Source organism: Coregonus clupeaformis, chromosome 5 (assembly GCF_020615455.1).
Source record: "Coregonus clupeaformis isolate EN_2021a chromosome 5, ASM2061545v1, whole genome shotgun sequence".
In the NCBI taxonomy this organism is placed as follows: domain Eukaryota; kingdom Metazoa; phylum Chordata; class Actinopteri; order Salmoniformes; family Salmonidae; genus Coregonus; species Coregonus clupeaformis.
In genome coordinates, this window is record NC_059196.1 from 12,715,838 (window position 1) to 12,740,718 (window position 24,881).

General features: G+C 42.2%; 1 protein-coding gene across 3 annotated transcripts in view; it reads right to left on the reverse strand.

The window, feature by feature from the left end:
* Nucleotides 1-668: 668 nt before the first annotated feature.
* Nucleotides 669-24,881, reverse strand: part of LOC121562277 (leucine-rich repeat and fibronectin type III domain-containing protein 1-like protein) — a 143,215-nt gene continuing 119,002 nt past the window's right edge. The window contains exons 4-7 of one of the 3 annotated variants that reach the window (XM_041874588.2): nt 12,660-13,321; nt 11,508-11,597; nt 10,474-10,903; nt 669-1,043 (exon numbers count right to left, since the gene is read on the reverse strand). In XM_041874588.2, coding sequence (XP_041730522.1) covers nt 11,527-11,597; nt 12,660-13,321 — 733 coding nt within the window. In that variant the 3' untranslated portion in view covers nt 669-1,043; nt 10,474-10,903; nt 11,508-11,526. Of the gene's footprint in view, nt 1,044-10,473; nt 10,904-11,370; nt 11,598-12,659; nt 13,322-24,881 lie in introns of all 3 variants that reach the window. The other 2 variants (XM_041874596.2, XM_041874590.2) reach the window with 2 other exon arrangements.

The following is a 24,881-nucleotide window of genomic DNA, read 5'->3' on the forward strand; positions in this document are numbered from 1 at the left end:
GATTTAGCACGATGGCAGACAGTCATTACTCACATGGCGCCAATCTCCCAGCAAGCCTTTAGGAGGACTTTGGGATAGCTATAAACAGCCATAAAAGCTAGGCTCTAGCACTTTAAACAAGATATCCAACTCACACAAAGCATTCTGTTGGTTCAATGCCTGACTTGGATCAGATTCACTGCAACAGACGGTGAAAACCACCAGAAGAGATTCTGTGCAAATTTCAGTGTTTTAATTCAGGTCGGCTTTGAGGGTCAGGGGGAAAAACATAAAAAGAAGTCAGTGGAATTTAGTTTTCAGAAATGAAAACCTACTAGGTGGGGGAGAGAGGCTAACCCTGATGCTGATGATGAATACCTCCATATGGAGAAGGCTGTAGGAGTGGTGGGGTAATATATATAAAGGGCTTGACGCTCTGGGATGATTCAAACCTAATTTATTTTTACCTCTGGGATCCCTTATTCCCTCTAAAGTAATTTGGAATGGCTGCCATTGTGCTACAACCACTGGGTAACACAGGTTATTGGCTTCGTGGTGTCATGGGCAGAGATAGGCGAGGCGGGGATAAGGTGTGTGTGTAATAGGTTTGTATTGGGAGAATACAAGAGGAGAGAAGTAGGTGTAATGGAAGGTAAATCATCAGCCACAAATAGGCCTGTTAGTCTCTAGGGAATGAATCCACTTTTTTATTTTATTAGAAAAATGTCACACACCATAAAAATTACATGTACAAAACTATAAGATTTGGAATTGCGTTATGTACAGATACAAAAGATAAAGCCAAATAAAAAGTGACGGATAACACAGAAGAAGGTGAGTCCCCAGCTCTGAGCGTTTTGTCTGAGTCTGTCTGTTTGATTAAGTTCTCACTGGGTTTGGCTCAAAGGTGAAAAAAAAACAGGGTGATGAAGACCATGGTGACGAAGATGTGGTGGTGATGCACAGACATGCGGTTCAGTTTGCTTCATCCCTGTTAGTTGGAGTTCTTCATCCCATATATCCTTGTGTCCTCAGAGTCTGGATGGAGGAAACACGGCACATACCTGCAGAGAGAGGAGCGAGACAGTGAAATCAGTGAGGAATATGTTCTATTCTGCCCTAACATCAGTTACGGTTGACCACACATACAAGTCCACTTAATCCAGGTTGATCATTGAAAGGGCTTCATGAAGATCAGCCAACATTGTAGCCCCTGAAGTATGGTGATGATACTGGTTCTCCTTGACCAGTGTTAGAGTCATTGAATCCCTGCCATACTAAGGCTTTATATAATGAAAGAGAGAACATCCAAACATTTCCATAATGACAATAGACCAAAGTACATAAGTTTAATAACCTGTGTGTCTAATACAAACACAGGAAGCTTCACAAACACTGGCAGCCATACGACCACCGTGCTTGGACAATGTCCTCTGTTTGGATCTGTGTTGTGCTCTACTGCTGTTTGATACAAATGTAAATGACTGGCAGCCTCCCTCACAGCACTGGCCAAACCGTGGCGGGCCTGCCTGCGTGGCCATGAAACGAAACAGGATTATAAAACAACAACCCAGTGCCATTAAACAGCCATTGAAGTGACCAGAGGCTTTTCCAGTATAGCGCAAGATTACATTTGGGACTCCTCGGCCCTAGACTCATCCTCAATGTCTCACGCACTGTCCACAGAACAGTGATAGGAGCTAAACCGGTCAGCTCAGACAGCCCAGCCCTCACGGTAGCCTGACTAAGCCTCCCTCGGGTTGGGCATTTCATGGCTCTGGATGCATGGCAGGTGGTGAGCGGAACACAAGCCTGGCAGACATTTTAAATGAACACTTCTGCTTACATCTACATATGGAACTAGGCACTTTGAAAAATGGTGCTGGATATAGGCTTTCTGGTGGTGTATCACTGCGTATGGCACCTGAATATACAGCAGCTGGCTAGCTGGCACTGCAGGTGGTTTGTATTGGAGAGGAGAAGAGGCTGAACAGGTGCGAGAGCAAGAGCTACAATGATGGATGCCATTTTGGAAATGTTGTTCCCTTGTGTCAGGCTAACATTTTTGATGCTGAAAGCCCTGAGTGGATGGGGCCTATAAAGTTGAGGAGTTGAGAGGGTACTTATTTTCGCATCTCAGTTGGCTGAATATACTAGCATGAAGTTTATGTCAAAAACCATAACTGCATGAAAGTGTTTTCAGGCACTTTATGCTGACTTCACAAGGCAGAAATAGATTGTCCAGTCGAAGCATGTGGCCATTACACCTTCACCCCAACCCTTTCAAACAAACAATTTGCTTTTCAATAACAAAGTGTACTGTAACAAGTGACTTGAAAAAATAAATTCTACATTCACATTCAATTCATGTTCTGGACTAGCCTATAGCAGGTTTTTATCCTGTTAAAAATGGATGGCTTTAAGTGTGATATATTCTGCTCCGGGACCTTTGCGACCATGGGCGTTCTCTGCCTCTCCCTCCTAGCATGGGAGCGTTGATACATTTAGCTAGCGTCTACACAAAGCAGAACCTGCCCATCTGTACCACTCTCTCGTTGGCACAGCAGGTGTTAAAGCACAACCACATATTATGAAGCGCTTGGATTCTGCAAAAGTGCAGAAATATCTTCCTGTATTTCCTTAACCACTTTAAAAGTGTAAGTATCAAACTGAGTAAGGGAGACCTATTTGTACACTAAATTATAGCACCATACTGATCTGCCACCTGCTCTAAATCATTCATGGTGTTGCATCATACACTATCTCTAGAAACACTATTGACAGCGATTGTATGCAAAATAGCTGAATTTACAGCTATTTACAAACAAACATGTTTCATTGGGCTGAGCATGCACTGTTGAGCTATATCTATGGTCTTCTTCACCATCCAGGAGAAAGGATATTGGACCTTAATGAGGACACGACCAACATTGCTGTCACAGGGTCATGGCTTAGCGGCACTCTGGAAATGTCCTGAGAAATTTGACAATAAGGACAATAAGTATATTCCATGGAGGGGTCAGTCCAATACACATTGTCAGACTGTTTTTTTTACAACCCTAATTATGATTCCCATCATCACACCATGTTTCTCATCAGCACCTATTGATTATGCAATTAAATGTGGCCTGAGCAGCAGATATCAATTGGGACCTGCTGTACTATGGATTGAACACCGACCCCGGGGCAATCACCCAATCATCATCTGATATGAATCACCTCAGTGTTTCTGCCACACAAATCTCTCTCCATACGCCATCCACTGCCATCCAATGCCGACCCAGACATTGTTCAGGGGGCAGACAGTAATTTATTCTCCATACCACCTTTCATCATCTCACCTTTTTACATGGGATGTTGATGTTATTGCTGTTTCACATTGTCTGGCTAGAGGGCGAGTGATAACATCAACTGTATTTTGCCCTTGGTTTTAGGTCTGTCTCTTAGTCACCAGAACCGGCAAAGTGTTTAATAAAACCATAACTCTGGTATTGTGAATCTCAGTAGCCTCCTCTACATTTTCCCTGCTCAGAAGAACATGATAAAGTGACAAAATGAAATCAAATAGATCCAACAACCAAATGTCCCCTGCCACCTCGGTTCTGCCCCCATGATATCTGAGTCGAACATCATTCTGTCTCACAAAAAACAACAAAGAACTTGTTTGCACAATGTCTGCATAGTGATGCCACAGTTGACAGTTCAGTAGAGACCATTTAGCCCACTGTTCTTGACTTCCATTAGTGGGGAGACCTCTGTGATCTCACTCTAAACAACCTGTTTATTGATGCCAGGGACCTATGATCATCAGGTGCCATGCCGCTGCTGATATATTGGGTAACAGGCTCATCGCTGCGTCGTCAGCATGGAGTAACGATTAGCCACATAACGATCCTTTAATTGCCAGAGAAATTAGGCTGGAGACTTGACAAAACGTAATGCTAAGTGTGGGAGGATGGGAAGATGGGTGCCATCAAGCCATACAACACGTCATCATTGATTTCTCCCAGGCCTATTTTAGCAAAATGTTGATAGCAATCTAAAACTTGCTGTGATCTCAATCCGAGAGGAATTTTGTTTGTTGTTGTTGTGATTATTTTTTGTTGTCTCCAGATCAATAAGGATCATAGCACACACAGCTAGAAAATACAGTTTTAAGGAGAAGCAGGAAAACGGCAGCCCCTAACTCGATTCTGTTCTCACTCAAATCAAACGCGAAGAGACAAGAATGGAATTGCCACTCGGTATACAAACATATTTTTCTGGGCGCAGACGGGCTGTGTGACAAAAAAAAACAGAATCAATGCCTTTGCCACTGTTTGGAATTAGTGCTGAGTTTAAATTGAGCTGCAGCGCGCCCCGAGGCCCAGTGCTTCACACACACAGAAAGCAGAAACTACGGCCCTGATCAAAGCAAACACACAGCCATGGCAATAAAGAAAGCTGCAAAATTAGCAAAATACATTCCTCTGCTGACATTTGCCGGCCTCTTGGTACGTAAGCATCATCTGATTTTTGTTTGTGTGGTCTTTGTTTTGTAGGGTGGACTCTTGTGTAAATGTGAGAGGCATGGTATTCTCACAACAAACACACACACACAGGCATGCACACACACACACACGTATGAAGGACAACACATACAGCCCGCACACGTATCCTACAGATTGTCTCTACATCGCCCTTGCTTTGATTAGCAAACACTAATTAGGAAATAACACCAGCAGGAGAGTTACGATCCTTTTACTGTGGTTCTGTTTTCCAATCCTCATGTTATTTTGTGAGAGAGAATATTTACGATACCAGGCTGTTTGAAATAAACACACACATCTATCTTGGCCTCATCTCATCTCTTTCAAGTCTAACCTTAAACCAGTCTCATTTCTCAAACTACTGCTTGATGGTGAGATATGGCTGATCAATAGTGATTTCATGACCCAGGCCTAGGTACTGACGGCTGGCTGAGCCTTTCCAATTGTACCTGTCCTCTCTGGGAATGGTGAGGGCTTAGAACAATGGAGTCCCCTGATTTCAAACATCACTACACCTCAACCCTCTCCACATTAATATCCAACGAAGAATACAAACAAAAGCACCTGTCCACTCGCCACTAAAATATATTAATTGTCAGTTTAGTCTCAACTATCAAAGGCTAAAGCCATCAGAGTGAGAGTACGGTGAAACTATTTGTTAGGACATACAGTGATGCAAGGTTAACGTCTGAGGCAAGAAATAGCTGCAATTATCAATTATGCATACCTCCCTGGCGTTGTTTCAGAAAGCCAATATGTAATAGCAGAGGCCCTTTCCCTGTAACATCCCTTCTCTCCATCACACGATAGGGCAAGATCACTGTGTAATCACCTTGTTGTACAAATTGTAGAATGGCCATCACAGAGACCCAAGCCTGTCTGAACACAAGGTGGGCGAGGGTAAGAAATCAACTGCCATGAGTTGTGGGATCAAATGTTAATAGGACTGATCTGTGTTTGGCTGTACTATGGTATACTATGACCACTGCAGTGATCTAAGATAACATAGACCTAAGCCATGACAAGTTTAATGGATAAATCTCTAGAAAGCACAAACATTTCATTGATGTGAAAATAATTAAGTATGATCTCATAGGCCTCCCAGAAATGACCAACCACACGCATTCCCTCCAAGAAACGTATTGATTGACTTAAGTAAACAAAAAGTTTCATGCCAGCACAACCAAACACAAAAAAACACACCATTACCCTAATGAACACAGCCATAGCCTCGTTCAGCATGGAACTCTACTGGTTGGTTTACTAAATATGCTACGGTAAAACCGGGCTAGTGGCTGTCTAGATCCCTGCTGTTTATTGTTGTTTTCAATCTTCCCTGTGACCTACCCTGTCTGGAACTGCGAGGAATAACACCGTAACCTACGTTGCTACCATGACAAAGACCAATGCCGGCGGGAGTACTCTTGAGGACAGTGGTGTCTCTCTATCACAGGTTAAGGATCTTTAAAATAAACAAAAATAATTATACAAGTAGTTTTTACAACAACAACAAAATAGCTTCAAGTGTTTTGTCAAAATACTGGTGGAGTCAACTAATAAAATAATGGACGACTTGACCAGAGAGGTCCAGGACCTGAAGAACAGTTTGCAGTTCTCCCAGGGTCAGCTCGGTGAGTCAAAACAGGAGAACGGCAAGATGAGAGCAATCTGTAAGTCATTGAGCGAGGACATCAGTTCTTTATGTGAATCCATGATAACAATGGCGGAGAAATCAGATTATCTTGAGGGACAATCAAGGCGGAACAACATGGTTGTGTACGGAATTGCAGAATCTCCACATGAGACCTGGACGGAGTCTAAGGACAATGTGAGGGAAATTATCTCTGAGAAACTGAATATGGATCACAGGAAGATTGAGGTGGAGCACGCCCACGGGACTGGAAAACCCACCACCGGCCCAGGTGACAAGCCCAGGCCGATAGTGGTCAAGTTCCTGAGGTTCAAGGACAAGGTAGCTGTTCTGGAAAGAGCAAAGCACTTGAGAGGAATGTATATCTTCTCAACAAAGACTATCTTGAAGTTGTGCGCCAGAAGAGGAAAGAACTTATCCCAACCATGAAAGCTGCCAGAGCGAGTGGGGACATTGCTTACATCCGCTATGACAGGCTCATTGTCCACCCTCCCTCTCAAATGCCTTGAAGGGATGAGAGAGCCAAGCCTATGGGTTCGTAGCTTTAACCCGCAGCACACACACACACACCATCTTATTAATGGACTGCTGAATGTTTATTTTATTTTCTTGATTTGTTGCTCTTTTCCATATTATGTCTATCTCTGATAAGCTACCCAGGAAAGGACTGAAAATATACCATATTAATATACAGTGGGGAAAAAAAGTATTTAGTCAGCCACCAATTGTGCAAGTTCTCCCACTTAAAAAGATGAGAGAGGCCTGTAATGTTCATCATAGGTACACGTCAACTATGAAAGACAAAATGAGAATCAAAAATCCAGAAAATCACATTGTAGGATTTTTAATCAATTTATTTGCAAATTATGGTGGAAAATAAGTATTTGGTCAATAACAAAAGTTTCTCAATACTTTGTTATATACCCTTTGTTGGCGATGACACAGGTCAAACGTTTTCTGTAAGTCTTCACAAGGTTTTCACACACTGTTGCTGGTATTTTGGCCCATTCCTCCATGCAGATCTCCTCTAGAGCAGTGATGTTTTGGGGCTGTCGCTGGGCAACACGGACTTTCAACTCCCTCGAAAGATTTTCTATGGGGTTGAGATCTGGAGACTGGCTAGGCCACTCCAGGACCTTGAAATGCTTCTTACGAAGCCACTCCTTCGTTGCCCAGGCAGTGTGTTTGGGATCATTGTCATGCTGAAAGACCCAGACACTTTTCATCTTCAATGCCCTTGCTGATGGAAGGAGGTTTTCACTCAAAATCTCACGATACGTGGCCCCATTCATTCTTTCCTTTACACGGATCAGTCGTCCTGGTCCCTTTGCAGAAAAACAGCCCCAAAGCATGATGTTTCCACCCCCATGCTTCACAGTAGGTATGGTGTTCTTTGGATGCAACTCAGCATTCTTTGTCCTCCAAACACGACAAGTTTAGTTTTTACCAAAAAGTTCTATTTTGGTTTCATCTGACCATATGCCATTCTCCCAATCCTCTTCTGGATCATCCAAATGCACTCTAGCAAACTTCAGACGGGCCTGGACATGTACTGGCTTAAGCAGGGGGACACGTCTGGCACTGCAGGATTTGAGTCCTGGCAGCGTAGTGTGTTACTGATGGTAGGCTTTGTTACATTGGTCCCAGCTCTCTGCAGGTCATTCACTAGGTCCCCCCGTGTGGTTCTAGGATTTTTGCTCACTGTTCTTGTGATCATTTTGACCCCACGGGGTGAGATCTTGCGTGGAGCCCCAGATCGAGGGAGATTATCAGTGGTCTTGTATGTCTTCCATTTCCTAATAATTGCTCCCACAGTTGATTTCTTCAAACCAAGCTGCTTACCTATTGCAGATTCAGTCTTCCCAGCCTGGTGCAGGTCTACAATTTTGTTTCTGGTGTCCTTTGACAGCTCTTTGGTCTTGGCCTTAGTGGAGTTTGGAGTGTGACTGTTTGAGGTTGTGGACATGCGTCTTTTATACTGATAACAAGTTCAAACAGGTGCCATTAATACAGGTAACGAGTGGAGGACAGAGGAGCCTCTTAAAGAATAAGTTACAGGTCTGTGAGAGCCAGAAATCATGCTTGTTTGTAGGTGACCAAATACTTATTTTCCACCATAATTTGCAAATAAATTCATAAAAAATCCTACAATGTGATTATCTGGATTTTTTTTTCTCAATTTGTCTGTCATAGTTGACGTGTACCTATGATGAAAATTACAGGCCTCTCTCATCTTTTTAAGTGGGAGAACTTGCACAATTGGTGGCTGACTAAATACTTTTTTCCCCACTGTACGTAGCCTTAAAAATTAAGGTTAATGAAATCAATAACTTGCTAACATCAGATAACGTTCATATATTATCGATTTCTGAGACTCACTTAAATAATTAATTTGATGATAAAGTAGTAGCAATACAAGGATATAACATCTATAGAAGAGACAGGAATGCTTATGGGGGAGGTGTTGCTGTATATATTCAGAGCCATATCCCTGTTATGCTTAGAGAATATCTTATGTAAAGGGTTATTGAAGTGTTGTGGTTGCAGGTTCACCTGGTACATCTAAAGCCTTTTATTTGGGGGTGTTGCTATAGGCCACTAAGTGCTAACAGTCAGTATCTAAATAATATGCGTGAAATGCTTGATAGTGTATGTGATGTAAACAGAGAGGTCTACTTTCTTGGGGACCTGAATATTGGATGGTTTTCATCAAGCTGTCCGCTCATGAGGAAGCTTCTCACTGGTTACAGTGCCTGTAATCTGGTTGAGATTATTAATCAACCTACCAGGGTGTTTACAAACACTACAGGAACAAGATCATCCACATGTATTGATCACATTTTTACTAACACTAATTTTATTCTAAAACTGTATCCATACCTGTTGGATGCAGTGATCACAATATAGGGGCTATATCCAGGAAAGCCAAAGTTCCAAAAGTTGGGCCTAAAATAGTGTATAAAATCATACAGAAGATTTTGCTGTGACTCTTATATGAATTATGTTGAAAATATTTGTTTGTCTAATATGATTAATAAGGAGCATCCAGACGCTCCACTTGATTAATTATGAAATTGCTTCTTCCAATTATTGATAAACATGGACCTGTTAAGAAACGAACTGTTAGAACTGTTAAGGCTCCATGGATTGATAAGGAATTGAAAAACTGTATGGTTTAAAGATAAGGGGCAAAAGGAATTGCTATTAAGTCTGGTTGCACATCCGACTGGCTGACTTACTGCAAATTGAGAAATTATGTGACTAAACTCAACAAAAAGAAGAAGAAACTGCATCATAAAGTCAAGATCAATGATATAAATAAAGATACTATATGTTTTTTTGGGGGGAGTACTTTAAATGAAATTATGGGCAGAAAGACAAATTCAACTCCATCTTTCATCGAATCAGATGGCTTATTCATCACAAAACCATTTGATGTTGCCAATAATGATTACTTCATTGGCACAGTGGGCAAACTTAGGCAGGAAATGCCAACAACGAACAGTGAGCCATCGTACTCAGCACATAAAAAAACGAAAAATAAAATAAAAGCATTGCACGTTTGAATTTTGTAAAGTTAGTGTGGGAGAGGTGGATTTTTTTTGGTTATCCATTAATAATGACAAACCTCCTGGCATTGACAACTTAGATGGAAAGCTACTGAGGATGGTAGCTGACTCTATAACCAGTCCTATCTGTCCTATCTTTAATTGCAGCCTAGAGGGAAGCCACAGTCATTCCGCTACCCAATAGTGGTAAAGCGGCCTTTACTGGTTCTAACAGCAGACCTATCAGCTTGCTGCCAGCTCTTAGCAAACTGTTGGAAAAAAATGGTGTTTGACCAAATACAATGCTATTTCTCTTTAAACAAATTAACAACAGACTTTCAGCATGCTTAAAGAAAAGGGCACTCAACATGTACTGCACTGACACACATGACTGATGGTTGAAAGAAATTGATAATAAGAAGATTGTGGGTGCTGTACTGTTAGATTTCAGTGCAGCCTTTGATATTATTGACCATTACCGGTTTTTGAGAAAACCTTTGTGTCATGGCTTTTCAACCTCTGCCATATCGTGGATTCAGAGCTATCTATCTAATAGAATTCAGAGGGTTTTCTTTAATGGAAGCTTCTCTAATGTCAAACATGTAAAGTGTACTGCAGGGCAGCTCTCTAGGCCCTCTACTCTTTTCTACTTTTACCAATGACCTGCCACTGGCATTAAAACTGGGGGGTTTTCTGACCTTGTGACCCAACCAGGGAGTGTTTCCTGATCAACCTACATAGAGTACATGATCCTGTGTACACTCACCTTTGGCTGGGTTTCCATCCTGAGTCTGAATACAGTCAGGTAAAGTAAGGTACAGTATGAGCAGGTCCAGGAATAGATCCAGGTGCATGAACAGGTCCAGGTATTGGCCAGTCCTGGTCCAAGTACAGGACCAGGAACAGTAGTAGTTCTGTGGTAATGACAGCGGATACATAGACAGTCGGAGCTACAGAGGGATACAAGGCAATATGTTTCAAAAGTCACTGGCAAGGCCATTGGCCCGTCTAGCTCCACTCCCATAGATTATGATGGTGAATTGAGTCCTTATTAAATCCATCTAGGTGTGTTTTCATGGGGGGTTCATGGATACAGTGTGAACTCCGGGGGACGCAAGGAGGAAGTCTGACAGGAGTCCTAAAAATGTTCCTGATTTATAATCCAATCTCCTTGATTCCTGGAACCATAGAATATTCTGAAAAACAAAAACATGAGCCATGGTTACTGATTGAGTTGAATGCATGACATGTACAATCAAATCAATGATTGACATCAATCACAACTGATCTTGAGAAATTTAAAATAGTTTGAATGGTAATTTGACTTATAATGATGATTTTGCATGGAAGGTGGATCAGATTGTGATTGTTTGTTTGTAATTGCTACTGTGCTATGATTGGTTTTGTATTGCTACTACAGTGTATTGGTGTAGAATGAACATTTTAGTAATTGTAATTCACGTTTCTGCATTATGTTGTTTGGATGTCTGCTGCTTTCAAAAGGTCAGCACTGAGTGTTAAGGGTGCGTGCTCTGCAATTAGTCTCGCTGAATATGCCATATGTGTAGGAACAGACTCCTGAGGGAGGTCTCTGGCAGTAATGTGGCTAGCAATATGTTAGCTCTGACTAAGTGACATTTTCTCTCTGACACGGCCATCTCACCTTCTCAGTTTGTATCTATTCATCTATCTTACACTAAAGCCCCCCTCTCTCTTATCTTCTTCTCTCAAGTAGATGAATGGAGAGGAACAGGGAAAGAAGGGCACCATTACTCTTGGAGGTTGATGTCTGCTTCTCACCGAAAAGCAGAAGGAGTCGTCAAATTTTCAAGTCGCTCCAGTCTCGGTGAGCCCTCTTGTCGTCGGCGCCGGCCGTGGGCGCCGGCGTGTCTGGTGGGAGAGACAAATAGAGGTGAGGGATGAGACGGGTAGAGTTAGTGACAGCCAGGCTGGACGTGGCGCAGTGCACCCCTTACCCTTCATCTCAGGGACACAGCACTCGGGAGCCTGCGGACATGGCATTGGGAATGTGATTCATGGCCTGGTGTCAGCTGTACCAAATTGGCACCGTTTTGTCTCACACAGGGCAGCTACACAGGTTTTTGGCACAGATCTGATATGGGATCCGGGCAAAGTGACTCCGATCACATGGTAGCCTTGCATTTTCTGGTCATGTGTCCCATATGATTCTACTGGTGAAAGTAAATTGTGATTACAGAACGTAAATGTATAGAGTGATTGTTCACTGCAGCACCTTTTGGGAATTCATTATCTGCATTGCAGTGCAAAGTGTGCATTACACAGCAATGACTGTGAGAATGTGGTTCACTGCAAAGGTTTTGGTCAGGTTCAAGGGCAGCCAAACTCAACCGTTTTCATTGAAAAATGATCCTCAGCCTAAATTGATCATTTTAGTTCATTATGTCCCTTAATTTCCACCAAAATCAATTTTGTAGCTGCACTGGGTGATTGACGCTATTTAATTCACCATATTGATTTAGTGATTTACAAGGCCATGGCTCTGGAAATCCATGGCCATTCATTCAGAAAATGCAATTATCCGATTGGAACAATGTATCCACGTTTTTCCCTCTGTAGAGGCTCTTTAAAATATACTTGGCTGTGGCCGATTGAGTCAGTTGAATAGCCCTGTTCTTAGCAATTACATGTCTCTGAACTGGCGTTTTATGTGCTGCAATGAGATGTGCTGGGTTGGGTTATGCAATGGGCTCATGTTCAGTGGCAGGGCTCTAGCTGCCAATATCTATTGTAGGTCACAGAAGGAATAAAAATTACAAGCCAGTTATTTCAGACATACCATAGAGATACCACATTGAAAATGGTGAAAATTGAGTCATTCACTCCCATTCTCTCTCATTCACCCCATTCACAACCATGTGTATCTGTCTCTATCTCTCTATCTCTATTTCTCTCACTCTCTCATGTACTTACTTCCCCCCACATTCACGGTGGTGGCCTCTTTGGGTGTGAGCGAGGCTCTCCTCTTCATCTCAATGGCAGTCTTGGAGTGACGTCTCTTACTGGGCGACAGCAGGTCTGATATCTGCACCGCCTTCTCACAGTCAATCACCAGCGCCATGGTGTTAGAGTCCTTTTGGGTGGCATTAGGCGATGACGCTCCACTTACACCCCCTCCTCCCCCTGTCCCTGGTCCCACTCCCACCCCAGCAAAGGCATGAGCCTGCTGCTCCTCCTGGCTCTCTGTAACTTTAGACCCAGAGTGGGACACCTGCCCCCCAGCCTGTCCTCCGTTGGTCTGGGCACGGATGTTGGCCAGGGTGCCCACCTTGCCTGTGTCCATGCCCTGGTGGCTGTAGACCTTGTAGCGGATCATGAGGATGATGATGAAGACAAGCACGGAGGCCACGATGATGCCACCAATAATGATGATCATGGTGCCGCCCAGGAACTGGCTGTGGAGGGCCTGGCACTGGCTGTACTCGGTCTCCGTGATGAACTGGACACAGCCCACCTGCCGCGTGGCTGTCAACGAGGTGATGCCGTCGTCGTACACCGCCAGGACACACAGGTCGTATTCACGCCCTGACACCAGGTCACGAACCAGGAAGTCCTGACTGGTGGACGGGATCATCCTATTGATTAGAGAGAGGAACATGTTTTAGGATTGATGACTGACACGATATATACAGGAACAAATAATCTGTAGATGGGAAATATTTTGGAAAGATGATGATTCATTTTGGGTAACGAAAGGTAGTGTAGATACTATAGAGCTATGTGAATGTACAGTGGGGAAAAAAAGTATTTAGTCAGCCACCAATTGTGCAAGTTCTCCCACTTAAAAAGATGAGAGAGGCCTGTAATTTTCATCATAGGTACACGTCAACTATGACAGACAAAATGAGAAAAAAAATTCCAGAAAATCACATTGTAGTATTTTTTATGAATTTATTTGCAAATTATGGTGGAAAATAAGTATTTGGTCAATAACAAAAGTTTCTCAATACTTTGTTATATACCCGTTGTTGGCAATGACACAGGTCAAACGTTTTCTGTAAGTCTTCACAAGGTTTTCACACACTGTTGCTGGTATTTTGGCCCATTCCTCCATGCAGATCTCCTCTAGAGCAGTGAGGTTTTGGGGCTGTCGCTGGGCAACACAGACTTTCAACTCCCTCCAAAGATTTTCTATGGGGTTGAGATCAGGAGACTGGCTAGGCCACTCCAGGACCTTGAAATGCTTCTTACGAAGCCACTCCTTCATTGCCCGGGCGGTGTGTTTGGGATCATTGTCATGCTGAAAGACCCAGCCACGTTTCATCTTCAATGCCCTTGCTGATGGAAGGAGGTTTTCACTCAAAATCTCACGATACATGGCCCCATTCATTCGTTCCTTTACACGGATCAGTCGTCCTGGTCCCTTTGCAGAAAAACAGCCCCAAAGCATGATGTTTCCACCCCCATACTTCACAGTAGGTATGGTGTTCTTTGGATGCAACTCAGCATTCTTTGTCCTCCAAACACGACGAGTTGAGTTTTTACCAAAAAAGTTCTATTTTGGTTTCATCTGACCATATGACATTCTCCCAATCCTCTTCTGGATCATCCAAATGCACTCTAGCAAACTTCAGACAGGCCTGGACATGTACTGGCTTAAGCAGGCGGACACGTCTTGCACTGCAGGATTTGAGTCCCTGGCGGCGTAGTGTGTTACTGATGGTAGGCTTTGTTACTTTGGTCCCAGCTCTCTGCAGGTCATTCACTAGGTCCCCCCGTGTGGTTCTGGGATTTTTGCTCACCGTTCTTGTGATCATTTTGACCCTACGGGGTGAGATCTTGCGTGGAGCCCCAGATCGAGGGAGATTATCAGTGGTCTTGTATGTCTTCCATTTCCTAATAATTGCTCCCACAGTTGATTTCTTCAAACCAAGCTGCTTACCTATTGCAGATTCAGTCTTCCCAGCCTGGTGCAGGTCTACAATTTTGTTTCTGGTGTCCTTTGTCAGCTCTTTGGTCTTGGCCATAGTGGAGTTTGGAGTGTGACTGTTTGAGTTTGTGGACAGGTGTCTTTTATACTGATAACACGTTCAAACAGATGCCATTAATAGAGGTAACGAGTGGAGGACAGAGGAGCCTCTTAAAGAAGAAGTTACAGGTCTGTGAGAGCCAGAAATCTTGCTTGTTTGTAGGTGACCAAATACTTATTTTCCACCATAATTTGCTAATAAATTCATAAAAAATCCTACAATGTGATTTTCTGGATTTTTTTTTCTCAATTTGTCTTTCATAGTTGACGTGTACCTATGATGAAAATTACAGGCCTCTCTCATCTTTTTAAGTGGGAGAACTTGCACAAATAGTGGCTGACTAAATACTTTTTTCCCCACTGTATATGGATAGTTCAAATAGACTGCTAAGACATACTTTTTATCTTAAGACATTTTATATTAGCGTATTATAAGAGCGTTATGGTACACCCCTTGGTTTGAGGTGAGTGGTGCGATTGAACTGGTACAGCCCATTGGGCTTACTACTGGGACCATCATAATGACAAACCTCAAAATCAATATTAAAGGGCCATAAAAATGGATTTACCAGAAATGTATAACATGGAATATATTGTGGATGAAAGTAATCAGTGTAAGGGTCCCTTGTGGATTCTCTGAAGCTTTGACTCTGCAGAGAGCTCGAGAGTTACATCCACAGTCAAATCACCTAGCCCTGTTCCAATGACTTTGTAGAGAAAGACCATATTGAGATCAATGTCCTTCCAAGGAGTAACACGTGTGCCCAATAGGTGTCAATACTACCAGTTAATAGGGTGCATGTAGGCTTCAGAAGCACAGTAAAACATAGAAACATCAGGAGGTACTGTATGTTCCTCCAACACAAGCAATTTCATTTTCCTTTTGGTACCATACCTTTTCATTCTAAAATCACCCCTTTCAACACTAAACTGAAATGATTTGATATGATTGGACTCAATTTGTCAGGTAATTTTTCAGGATTGCTCCACTTTTCTAGATTATGTAAATGTTCTTGTCCCATTCCTGCAGCTGTACAGCACTATCATGGGCAGGGTCAGAAAAAATATGAACAAAGAAAAAATTAAACTATGCAGTCATTGGCAGACACCGTTCCCTGTCATAATAGTCTGGTGAATCAGACCTTTGCAATGACAACAATAAGCAGACTGTTGTGACAGAAACTACAAAGTTGGCAACACTGTAGTGTAGACCATTGAAAGGCACTGTGATAGTGTGTGGTCATGTGTGTGATTTCTGACAGTATAAGTGAGCAGTGGATTATCTGTATACATCCGGAACTCTTTCACTAGGGACAAAGGAGAGTATGACAGTCATTAAAAGTGATGCCAGCGACATCTTGAGCTGTGATTAAATGTCAGTCTCCATTCGCATAACTCCCAAAAGCTTCCAAATCTCCCATTTTCATTATGCGTGTATCATTATCTGGCTAACGAGTCTTGACATTTAAATTCACATCAACAGTTGAAAAAGCTGAGTTTGTAAATAATGCCATCTCATTAAGTCGGCTTGTTTGAGGCTGAGTATACGAGTAGAATACTTAATATAAGCTAAGAAAACTCTCCAAACAAATTATAATCATTTAATGTTAACCATTATTTTGAAGAGATAGAGAAGACATTGTTGACAATGTTGAATGAATGGGTGACTTAGGCTAGGATGTCACCATCAACTGTGACTACAGTACTGAGCTGTCCGCCCAGAAATGTCCTCCCCCGGGACACAGTGACTGAGAATGTGCATTGCTCAGTACAGTGTTAAATCACAAGGTGCCTCCAGCTTGAGCTTTGGATCATTAGCACTACTATTCAATATAAACCAATAAATATTAACATTTACACTAAGGACAGAATAAATTATAAATATAATAATGGAAAAGTGATTTTCATTTGTAAAATACATTTTCTATTAGCAGAGAAAGCTGTTACGCAAACTAGACATATTGACACAGTAATTAAATAGGAAATATTCTCTGAGTTGTTTGCAACAACCTCTGAAAAATCTAGTGCATACAAGAAAATGAATTCATTTATGTGAATTGACAAAATGGAATTACATGGGAAAAATAACAATAATCGTAACCCCGACATCGAGCCAGAAATGTTATTACTGCCACTGCAACCTCTTCCTCTAGAGGCTTTTCCAATCCAGAACCAGCTAGAGAAGTGACGAGTCAATCACAAGGTTATGAAAGGTTCAAATCCACATTCTCCATTCAGACAATCAACCAACCATAACCTTAGCCTTGATCTTAACCCCATTTTTTAAGAGTCATTGTAGCTAATGCTCTTACAGACAATCTTTGCTATAATAATATCAGATGTTTGAGTCTAAGGGATTTCCTCTCTCACATGCAATGCAAAAGCCTTATGGGTTGCCATGATAATGCATCACATAACCCCTATACGGGGATTGAAGAATATAATAATATAAATAGGGTTCAGCTGATTTAGCATTCTTCCATTTATCTTGGTCAATGTTCTTGTTTCAACATTCTTGTGTTTGAATCAATATCACACTTACATTGGCAGTGAATTGGTTGAGTGTATTCCTATTAAAGGTGAAAGACAGTGCTAGAAGACGTTTGTTTATTAATTGTGGATCCCCTGAGGTGGCTGTTTTGCTTGGGTAACTCTTCCAACCTATTGACTACTAAAACGAGAGCACCTGTTTGAGGAAGCATTATCCTAATCCAACTAGGATCACGGAGAAGTCTTCAAATTAGTCCACGAGTCTGCAAATACTATTTTCTTCTCTTTCTCTGTCTCTCTGTCTCCCTATCTTTGTCTCTCTCAGTGTCGCTCTCTCTCTCTGTGTCTCGGTCTGTCCACCTTTTTCTTCCTCTCTCACCTAGAATAGTTAATGTTATGGTCTGTAGGGAAAAGGAAGATGACCATGCAGAAGAGAGTAGCTGGCGGATCTCAATTCTGGATTCTATTAAAGCGTGGCAGGGAGAGGGAGGTGCTCTCTGTCTAGCCTCATTTGCCTCAACTTTACCTGTTCATTTGATTGGAAGCCCAGAGTCTGCCTCATTCTGTCTCTCTCTCTGTATAGGTATGACATCCAGACTGCTTTTACAGAGAATCATTATGGCACAATGCTGAACAAAGTCGCCTTGATCTGGACTCTGTAGAGGACCTTTATTTACATTTACATTTTAGTCATTTAGCAGACGCTCTTATCCAGAGCGACTTACATGAGCAATTAGGGTTAAGTGCCTTGCTCAAGGGCACATCGACAGATTTTTCACGTAGTCGGCTCGGGGATTAGAACCAGCGACCTTTCGGTTACTGGCACAACGCTCTTGTTTCTGCGCTTTGGTTTATTACGGGACTTATCATGGACATGGCGGCTCTGGAATAGGCTATCAGACATGAGACACTTTAGGTGTTGAGGGCGAGGAAAACACATGAACATAGTTACACAAAGGACTAGAAAAAGGGTATTGGTGCGATGCAGGGGGACCGATTCATGATTCATGAAACATCCTTGCGGCAGATACCCCAAATTAAATTACTCCACAATGAAGCCGGGTGCCGATTGGGAATAGGGCAGCAAATTATTCTCTTTGTGGGAAATTTAGGGCAGAGAAATGAAACTGTTCGTTTTTTTTTTAATTCTTCATGAGGCTGATTGAAACCTCTAAGTGAAGAGCCTGATGAGATGAATGGAGCTTGAAATGGAATGCAAATGAAATGCTGCTTCTTGGTAAATAACTATGACAATCAGCTTGTTGATCCCAAAATGCATCCTTGGATCACTAATATTGATAAATCTGTTTATTTGGTAGGTGTTAAAAACCAATCTCCTAATAGAATGATTTAAATGCACCACACATGCATCCTCTCAACAACATATAGTATACAACATTGGCCTATAGTAAGTGAGGTCTTGATCCCATAGACGGGGGGTAAGAAAGAGCATGTTTTAAATTATATCTATATATTGTACTTTGTCTGGAATCTTTAAAGGGGTGATAATTCATTTGTGCTACAGGTGCAGTCTTTCTGTCTGTAACATACACTGTTATTTAAAATGTTATAATATTGGTAGTAGCGCTTACTAAAATCAGCCTCCATGTTTTCTCAAGAGGAATAATGGCTGTAGACAGTCTGATGCCAAAAAACAATATTTCCTTCCCACATAATCCCATCTGTAGGTCTGCACTGTATAATTTCCTGAATGATTGGCGCGCAGTCTGGTGGAGAAACACTGACCTAAACATCTTTAATGCGAGGGGCATTTGCATCGTGGATGATGGTGTAATCGGGGAAGCAGCGGGAATTAAAGGCGTATCACTAGTGAGGTTTGTACGCTTACACACCACGCTCATTTATTTATACAATTATCAGAGCTAGTTGTAGTCTTAGACACACCCGACTAGGTTACTAACGAGCCCCCATTGACTGAGGGATCATTGCACGTGCCCACACACACATACATACACATACACACACACACACACACACACACACACACACACACTCTACCAAGGCTGTGCTACCATTTTCTTTTCTTTTTTTTAATGGGCTTTTCCAAAAGGAAGGTTGAGGATAAGTGACAATCAATTTCTCTGACTCTCTTGTGACATCCCATTCATATCAGGTATTCCTCAGGCGGCCCCAGAATGGAATTCAGATGGGAAATATTTAATGCTCTTTGTAAAATAAATGTACTTGACATGATTAATTATACCAGGTTGGGAGAATAGACAAGCACAATTAGAGAGTGACAATATTCTTCATACAAAACTGTTGAGTTAAGTTTCATTTCAAGGCTGAATTAATTTCTCCCTGGTATTTTCTTAGCCAGTTTGGAGTCACTGAGAAGCTTTGTTTAGGGACAGATTAGGACCAGCACACAAACAGTAATCCCTTCTTAAATCTCCATGCATCAGGCTGCATTTCCAATGCATTTTAAATTAGTTACAAACATCAATTTGATACAGTTGAGTCAATGATTCAAATAGAAGTTGATTGATAAAAGAGGGAAGCATGAAATACTATTGGTGCCGCTGCTCTCAAGGGTACGCACATACCTCTACACACACACATAAAGACGCACAGGTGCACGCACGAACGCACATGCACAAACAGTTAGACACAGCTGCCTGTCAGCTTCTCGAAGTGCATGAAAGTGGCTGCATTGTGCTGTCAGGCCTGGTTGCCACAGAGACTCCGTGCCACGCCCCATTATTCATTCCCCTCACAATATCAGGGAAACGCTGCCACCGGGCCCCAGGACAAAGAGCACAGCCAGGGACAATCAGTCTGTGGGTGGCAGAGCCTATGCCCGCTCCCTGTTTCACTTCTGAACTAGGCCTCTCCCCTCCTGATCCTTAGCACGGACCGAATCCTGCCCACAATGTCCTGTGTTGGACTAAAAGGGCCTGTGTGTGGTGAGGAAGCAGGTCATGGATAAAACATCTGCAGACAGAAAGTGCAGTGCCCACTCCTGCCTGCCAAGCTCTCCCTTCACCTGTAAGCAGGGGTCTGATACATTATTGATGTTGGATGGCCTCCACTGTGGTGAGGAGCAGGAAGGAGAGACAGTTAGCCAGCACATAATCTTGGTTACCCAGAAGTAAAATTCTCGCAAAGTTGTCACTTCCTGTTTAACTTCTGGGGGGAATGTGCTGTGAAATTGTGATTTCTGCTGTGTGAAGGAAGGAAGCAAAGTCTCCTCCCTCGCAAAAGGAAACTCTCAGCCAAGCCCATCCCTTATGCTAATTTCACCCGTGTTTATGATCCGGGTGGACACGCGCAAAGCAGTAAACATGGAAGATGTGAGTGAGGATGTTTTCAACACAGATATTTCAAATCTTAGCAGTCTCCACTCCACCCCGTCGTTTAAGCCACTGTAACAGTTCTGCTTAAAATGTTTGACTGGCAAGGGGAACGATTTCGCATGCTTGCCAACTGGCAACATACACGAAGCGATGTATGGAGAAAATGTCTTCAAACAACCATGTTCAGCAAGCGGTTGATAGGACTGGTAGTGTACGAAGTGCGTACTGTTGTTCACCGGTAAGTATACATTTCAGATGAACTCCTGGCTAACCATTGGCATTGCAGCTAGCTAGCTGTATCATTCATCCTACATTACTATCAACTGGCCAGCTGCATCAGGCAGCTTTACTGTAGATATGAGGGAAAACAAATATATTTGCTAGCTATCCATCTGATTGATGAAGTTGAGAAAATGCCATTAACTAGTTCGCTAGATTGAAACTGCTGGGCGGAAAGCTAGCTAACGTTAATTCCCACTATCTGTTTGAGTTGAGTTCACCTTAGCCTAGCTAAGTGGACTGTAGCTTCTAGAAAATAACTAGCTAGCTATATAATTGCTACCTATATTTTTAAAAGACTAGTTACTGACTTTTAAACACTTTTTGTCAAACTACTTCATTCCCCTGCCTGTTTGTTGATGCATTTGGAGACTGAAGAATTTGGCAATATTGCTAAATGCCCCTCCTGATTTTACTGCGAATAAGCTGTGTTGTTTTGATATAATTTGGCTGACTAGGCTTGTGCACATTTACCTTAGTGTTTCATTAGTTAGCTAAGTTACTGACTGACTAGGCTAATTCTTATTCATGTTGTTGTTGCATTTCAGGTGGAGAGGGAGTTGGGTCACAGAAAGCAGCATGCTGCAGACAGACCAGGGCCCGTATTCATAAAGCATCTCAGAGTAGCAGTACTGATTTAGGATCAGTTTTGCCTTTTATATCACAATGAATATGATTACATTGACAAGGGGGAGCTGGTCCTAGATCACCATTCCTACTCTGAATACGGGCCCTGGAATAAAGCCATTTCCCAATACCTTGCACAGCAGTCGTTTCACCACAGGACCCTAGAGGTATTACAGTCAATGCTTATGAACTGAATATAAGGGAATTTCCATATACAGTGTATCAATGACACTAACAAAAGGGGGTTGAATTGTTCAGCAACATGTGTAGTAAATGCTAACACGGCTTTGGTGATGAAAGGTACACATTTATTTATTGTCATGCTGTCTCATGGGCCTGGATGGTGACACACATCTTCAAGCTGCCTGACTGAATACTGTGGCCTTCAGTGCAACCGGAAGCAAGGGCCTTACCTGGGAGCACAGCAACAGTCTCTCTCTAACAGCCATTCTGTCAACATGTATTGTATGTAACTACTCAAATTCATACAAAGTACCATGGGCAAAAGCACTGACTTATATTAACTTTGTCCATTTGACCCATTATTCAATCTTGACTGGGATATACAGTATATTTCAGTTGACACACCTGTGTGATGTGTCTGATATACATGAACAAAAAGGTATTTGACCTTGTGCTGTCTTGATGTTGAAGTTACCAATGTGCCAAACATGCTATGAACAAGTCATTGTTTGTAATCTAACAATTGAAAAATGAAAATGTGTTGTTTATACAAAATTAAAATGGTTAGTTAGTTGCATCCTCCTAAAGAAACCGTCTGAGGATAGCTGAGAACAGGGTGGCAGGTTTTTCGATGTGCTGCTCTAGAGTTCCATACCCCAGAAGACTCACCTGGGGATAGGGGGATGGACACATGTTAGTTTTTATACAAGTCTGGGAGACTTTTACAGGGAGGAGAGAGAATGAGTTTGAGTGAGTACATTAAATCCAATCCAACAAGTGGCCCTGGAAAATATGCTATGCAGGCAGACTGCCATAGTAAAGGAAATGTGCTATGGCAAGTATACTATTATGAGTGGAGCTTACTTCTCTGTGCTCTGGAGAGATAGTTGTTGATCAGAAGGCTCTAGAGGTCCTTGGACCATTCTGTCTCTAGCACCTGGAGAGAAACAGAGGTGTGCATGAAATACAGTTGAAAATACAGTCCTCACCCCTGACCTCCTACTGGCCCAGGGCCTCCTGCCTGACCCTCTAATCACAGTCTTTCTGACAGGGAATTACTCCAGGATTATACAGGTGTATGGTGCATAGGGCTTCTCCACTCATATGAGTCAAGTATTAGTACTCTTGATACTCTTGTAATAATATCGTACAATGTAAAGGAAAACAATATTATGACTTACTAACACGGAGTGCTCCATATTCCTGCTGGTAGCAAGGATCAACCTGGATGCAGATAAATGTCCTGCCTTGTAGAATGGTGGCATCTATCTCCACCAGGCTCCAAGAAATCAGATGACAAACCTGCAGAGATTAACAAAAGAAAATGGTACCTGCATTTAGGATTCATTTATCAGTTTGCCTATTGCCTGATTAATGTCTTTAAATAACAACAATAGAGCTAATAACAAAATATGACATGCCATCCAATTGAATTATATTATGGCACCAAGTCTCATATCACTAACAATTGCTACCTCGACTTATTCCATTATTACATCACGCTCCTCCTTATTTTACTGTAGTTAGCTAGCTGTTAACTTACATAACTGTGATTGTTGAGACCCAATTTTGCAGCCAAATTGCCTCAAATATGGTGATGTCGAAAATGTTTTGCCTAGGTAGCTTAGTGACAACCCTATTAATTCTATAAGTATCTACTCTATTGCTTAAGTAGACTACACCTCCGAGTTACATCTGTAGGCTATAGCTAGCTAATTATTTAATGGGATCTAGCTAATGTGAGGTAGCTAGTCAACATGAATTGCTTCTGACACGTGCCACGATCCTTCTTGCTTTACATCTTACAAATAAGTATAGCTACCGTAGGTAGCGAGATAATGGTTTACGATAATTGCAGTTTAGTTCATTATCTAGCTAGTTATGTGTAAAACTGACAGAGTCTGCCTGTAAAATGCAACAAGTTAGCTAGCTAGCTTGGTAAGCAACAGGCTGGCTAGCTACTGTAGCTAGCTTGACACTCACTCCTTAATGTTAGCTTACCATGCTGTTCAGGACAACTCCACATTCTTCTTGCCAATCTTGATTGACTCCTTCTTGCCTACTCCAGTCTCTCAGTCTTCTTCTAGGTTAAAATCTTTATGGCTGTAGACTGTCGGATGCCTTATTGTCAAAAAGCAACACACTCTGTATACAGCCACCTGGTGCAGTCAATGGCTCAGTATTCCAGAGCTGTTCACCGGCACAGTCGAATCGATTTTAACTCAAATTTCCAATCTTGAATTAAAAAAACACAGTGACATATCATATTGATACATATATGCACTACACATTATTGTTTGTGGGTTTTAATGTGAAACATGGCTTTTAATGAAAATATAAATGTAGAACGAACGGTCTGTCTTCAGTGTTTCCCCATGGGTACAATAACTACTGCGCACAGGGCTTGAAATCATTTCCCTAGTTTAAGCACTGCCTTCGCCTAATCCTGATTCATCAAAATAATCAATGAAGAAAACCCAAAACCAGGAACTAGGTTTTAGGATTTATTTATTCTCACCAAAGAAAATAAGTGAAAGACAAAACAGTACAGATAGAAAACAGGTAAAAACAGTGTGCTGGTGAGGTTGGAAGTCCAAAAGGGCTTATATGAAAACCACACCACAAACATAAGTAAATATAACCACTACTGCTCATAATCACATAATTCTACATGGGTCTTGACCGATTCTCGCCATTTACACGTGAATCTGTCCACGAGAAATTAGCCAGCACAGAACACGCTCAAGGCTTCCCTGCCTGAGCCGGCGCCTGAGCCAAGCAGAGAGAACGGTGGCAAGGGGAGAGTAGGACAGGCATGACCAGCCTCTCAAACAGACAGCAATTATTTCATCATTTATTCATGGGATAACCTTGGTGCCCTCTACCTGGTGGAGAGGAAGCACTGGAAACCATGCTAGGTTTCCCCACCATGCTAATCAGAGTGAGCGCTTCAGCGCTGCATCATACTGTATGATGAGCAATACTAAATAGGGGTCAACAACAGGGCTCTTCAAGCTCTACAACATGTGCTTTAGGTAAATATGAATAAATATGACTGGTTCGAAAATGAACTTGTGTGAATAATTAATTTTCTCAGCCCTCAACACAAAACGGCTGCACGATTACCTTTGCCCTGCAACCTGGTTCTGTCAGTCTGGCTCAGAGTGGTGTGTCAGAGTCCTCTGGCCATGCAGACGGTAAGTATGAGAATGCTATGTTATTGTATATGAGCCTAAACAGCTATGTTGTAATTCTCCCTACAGGCTACTC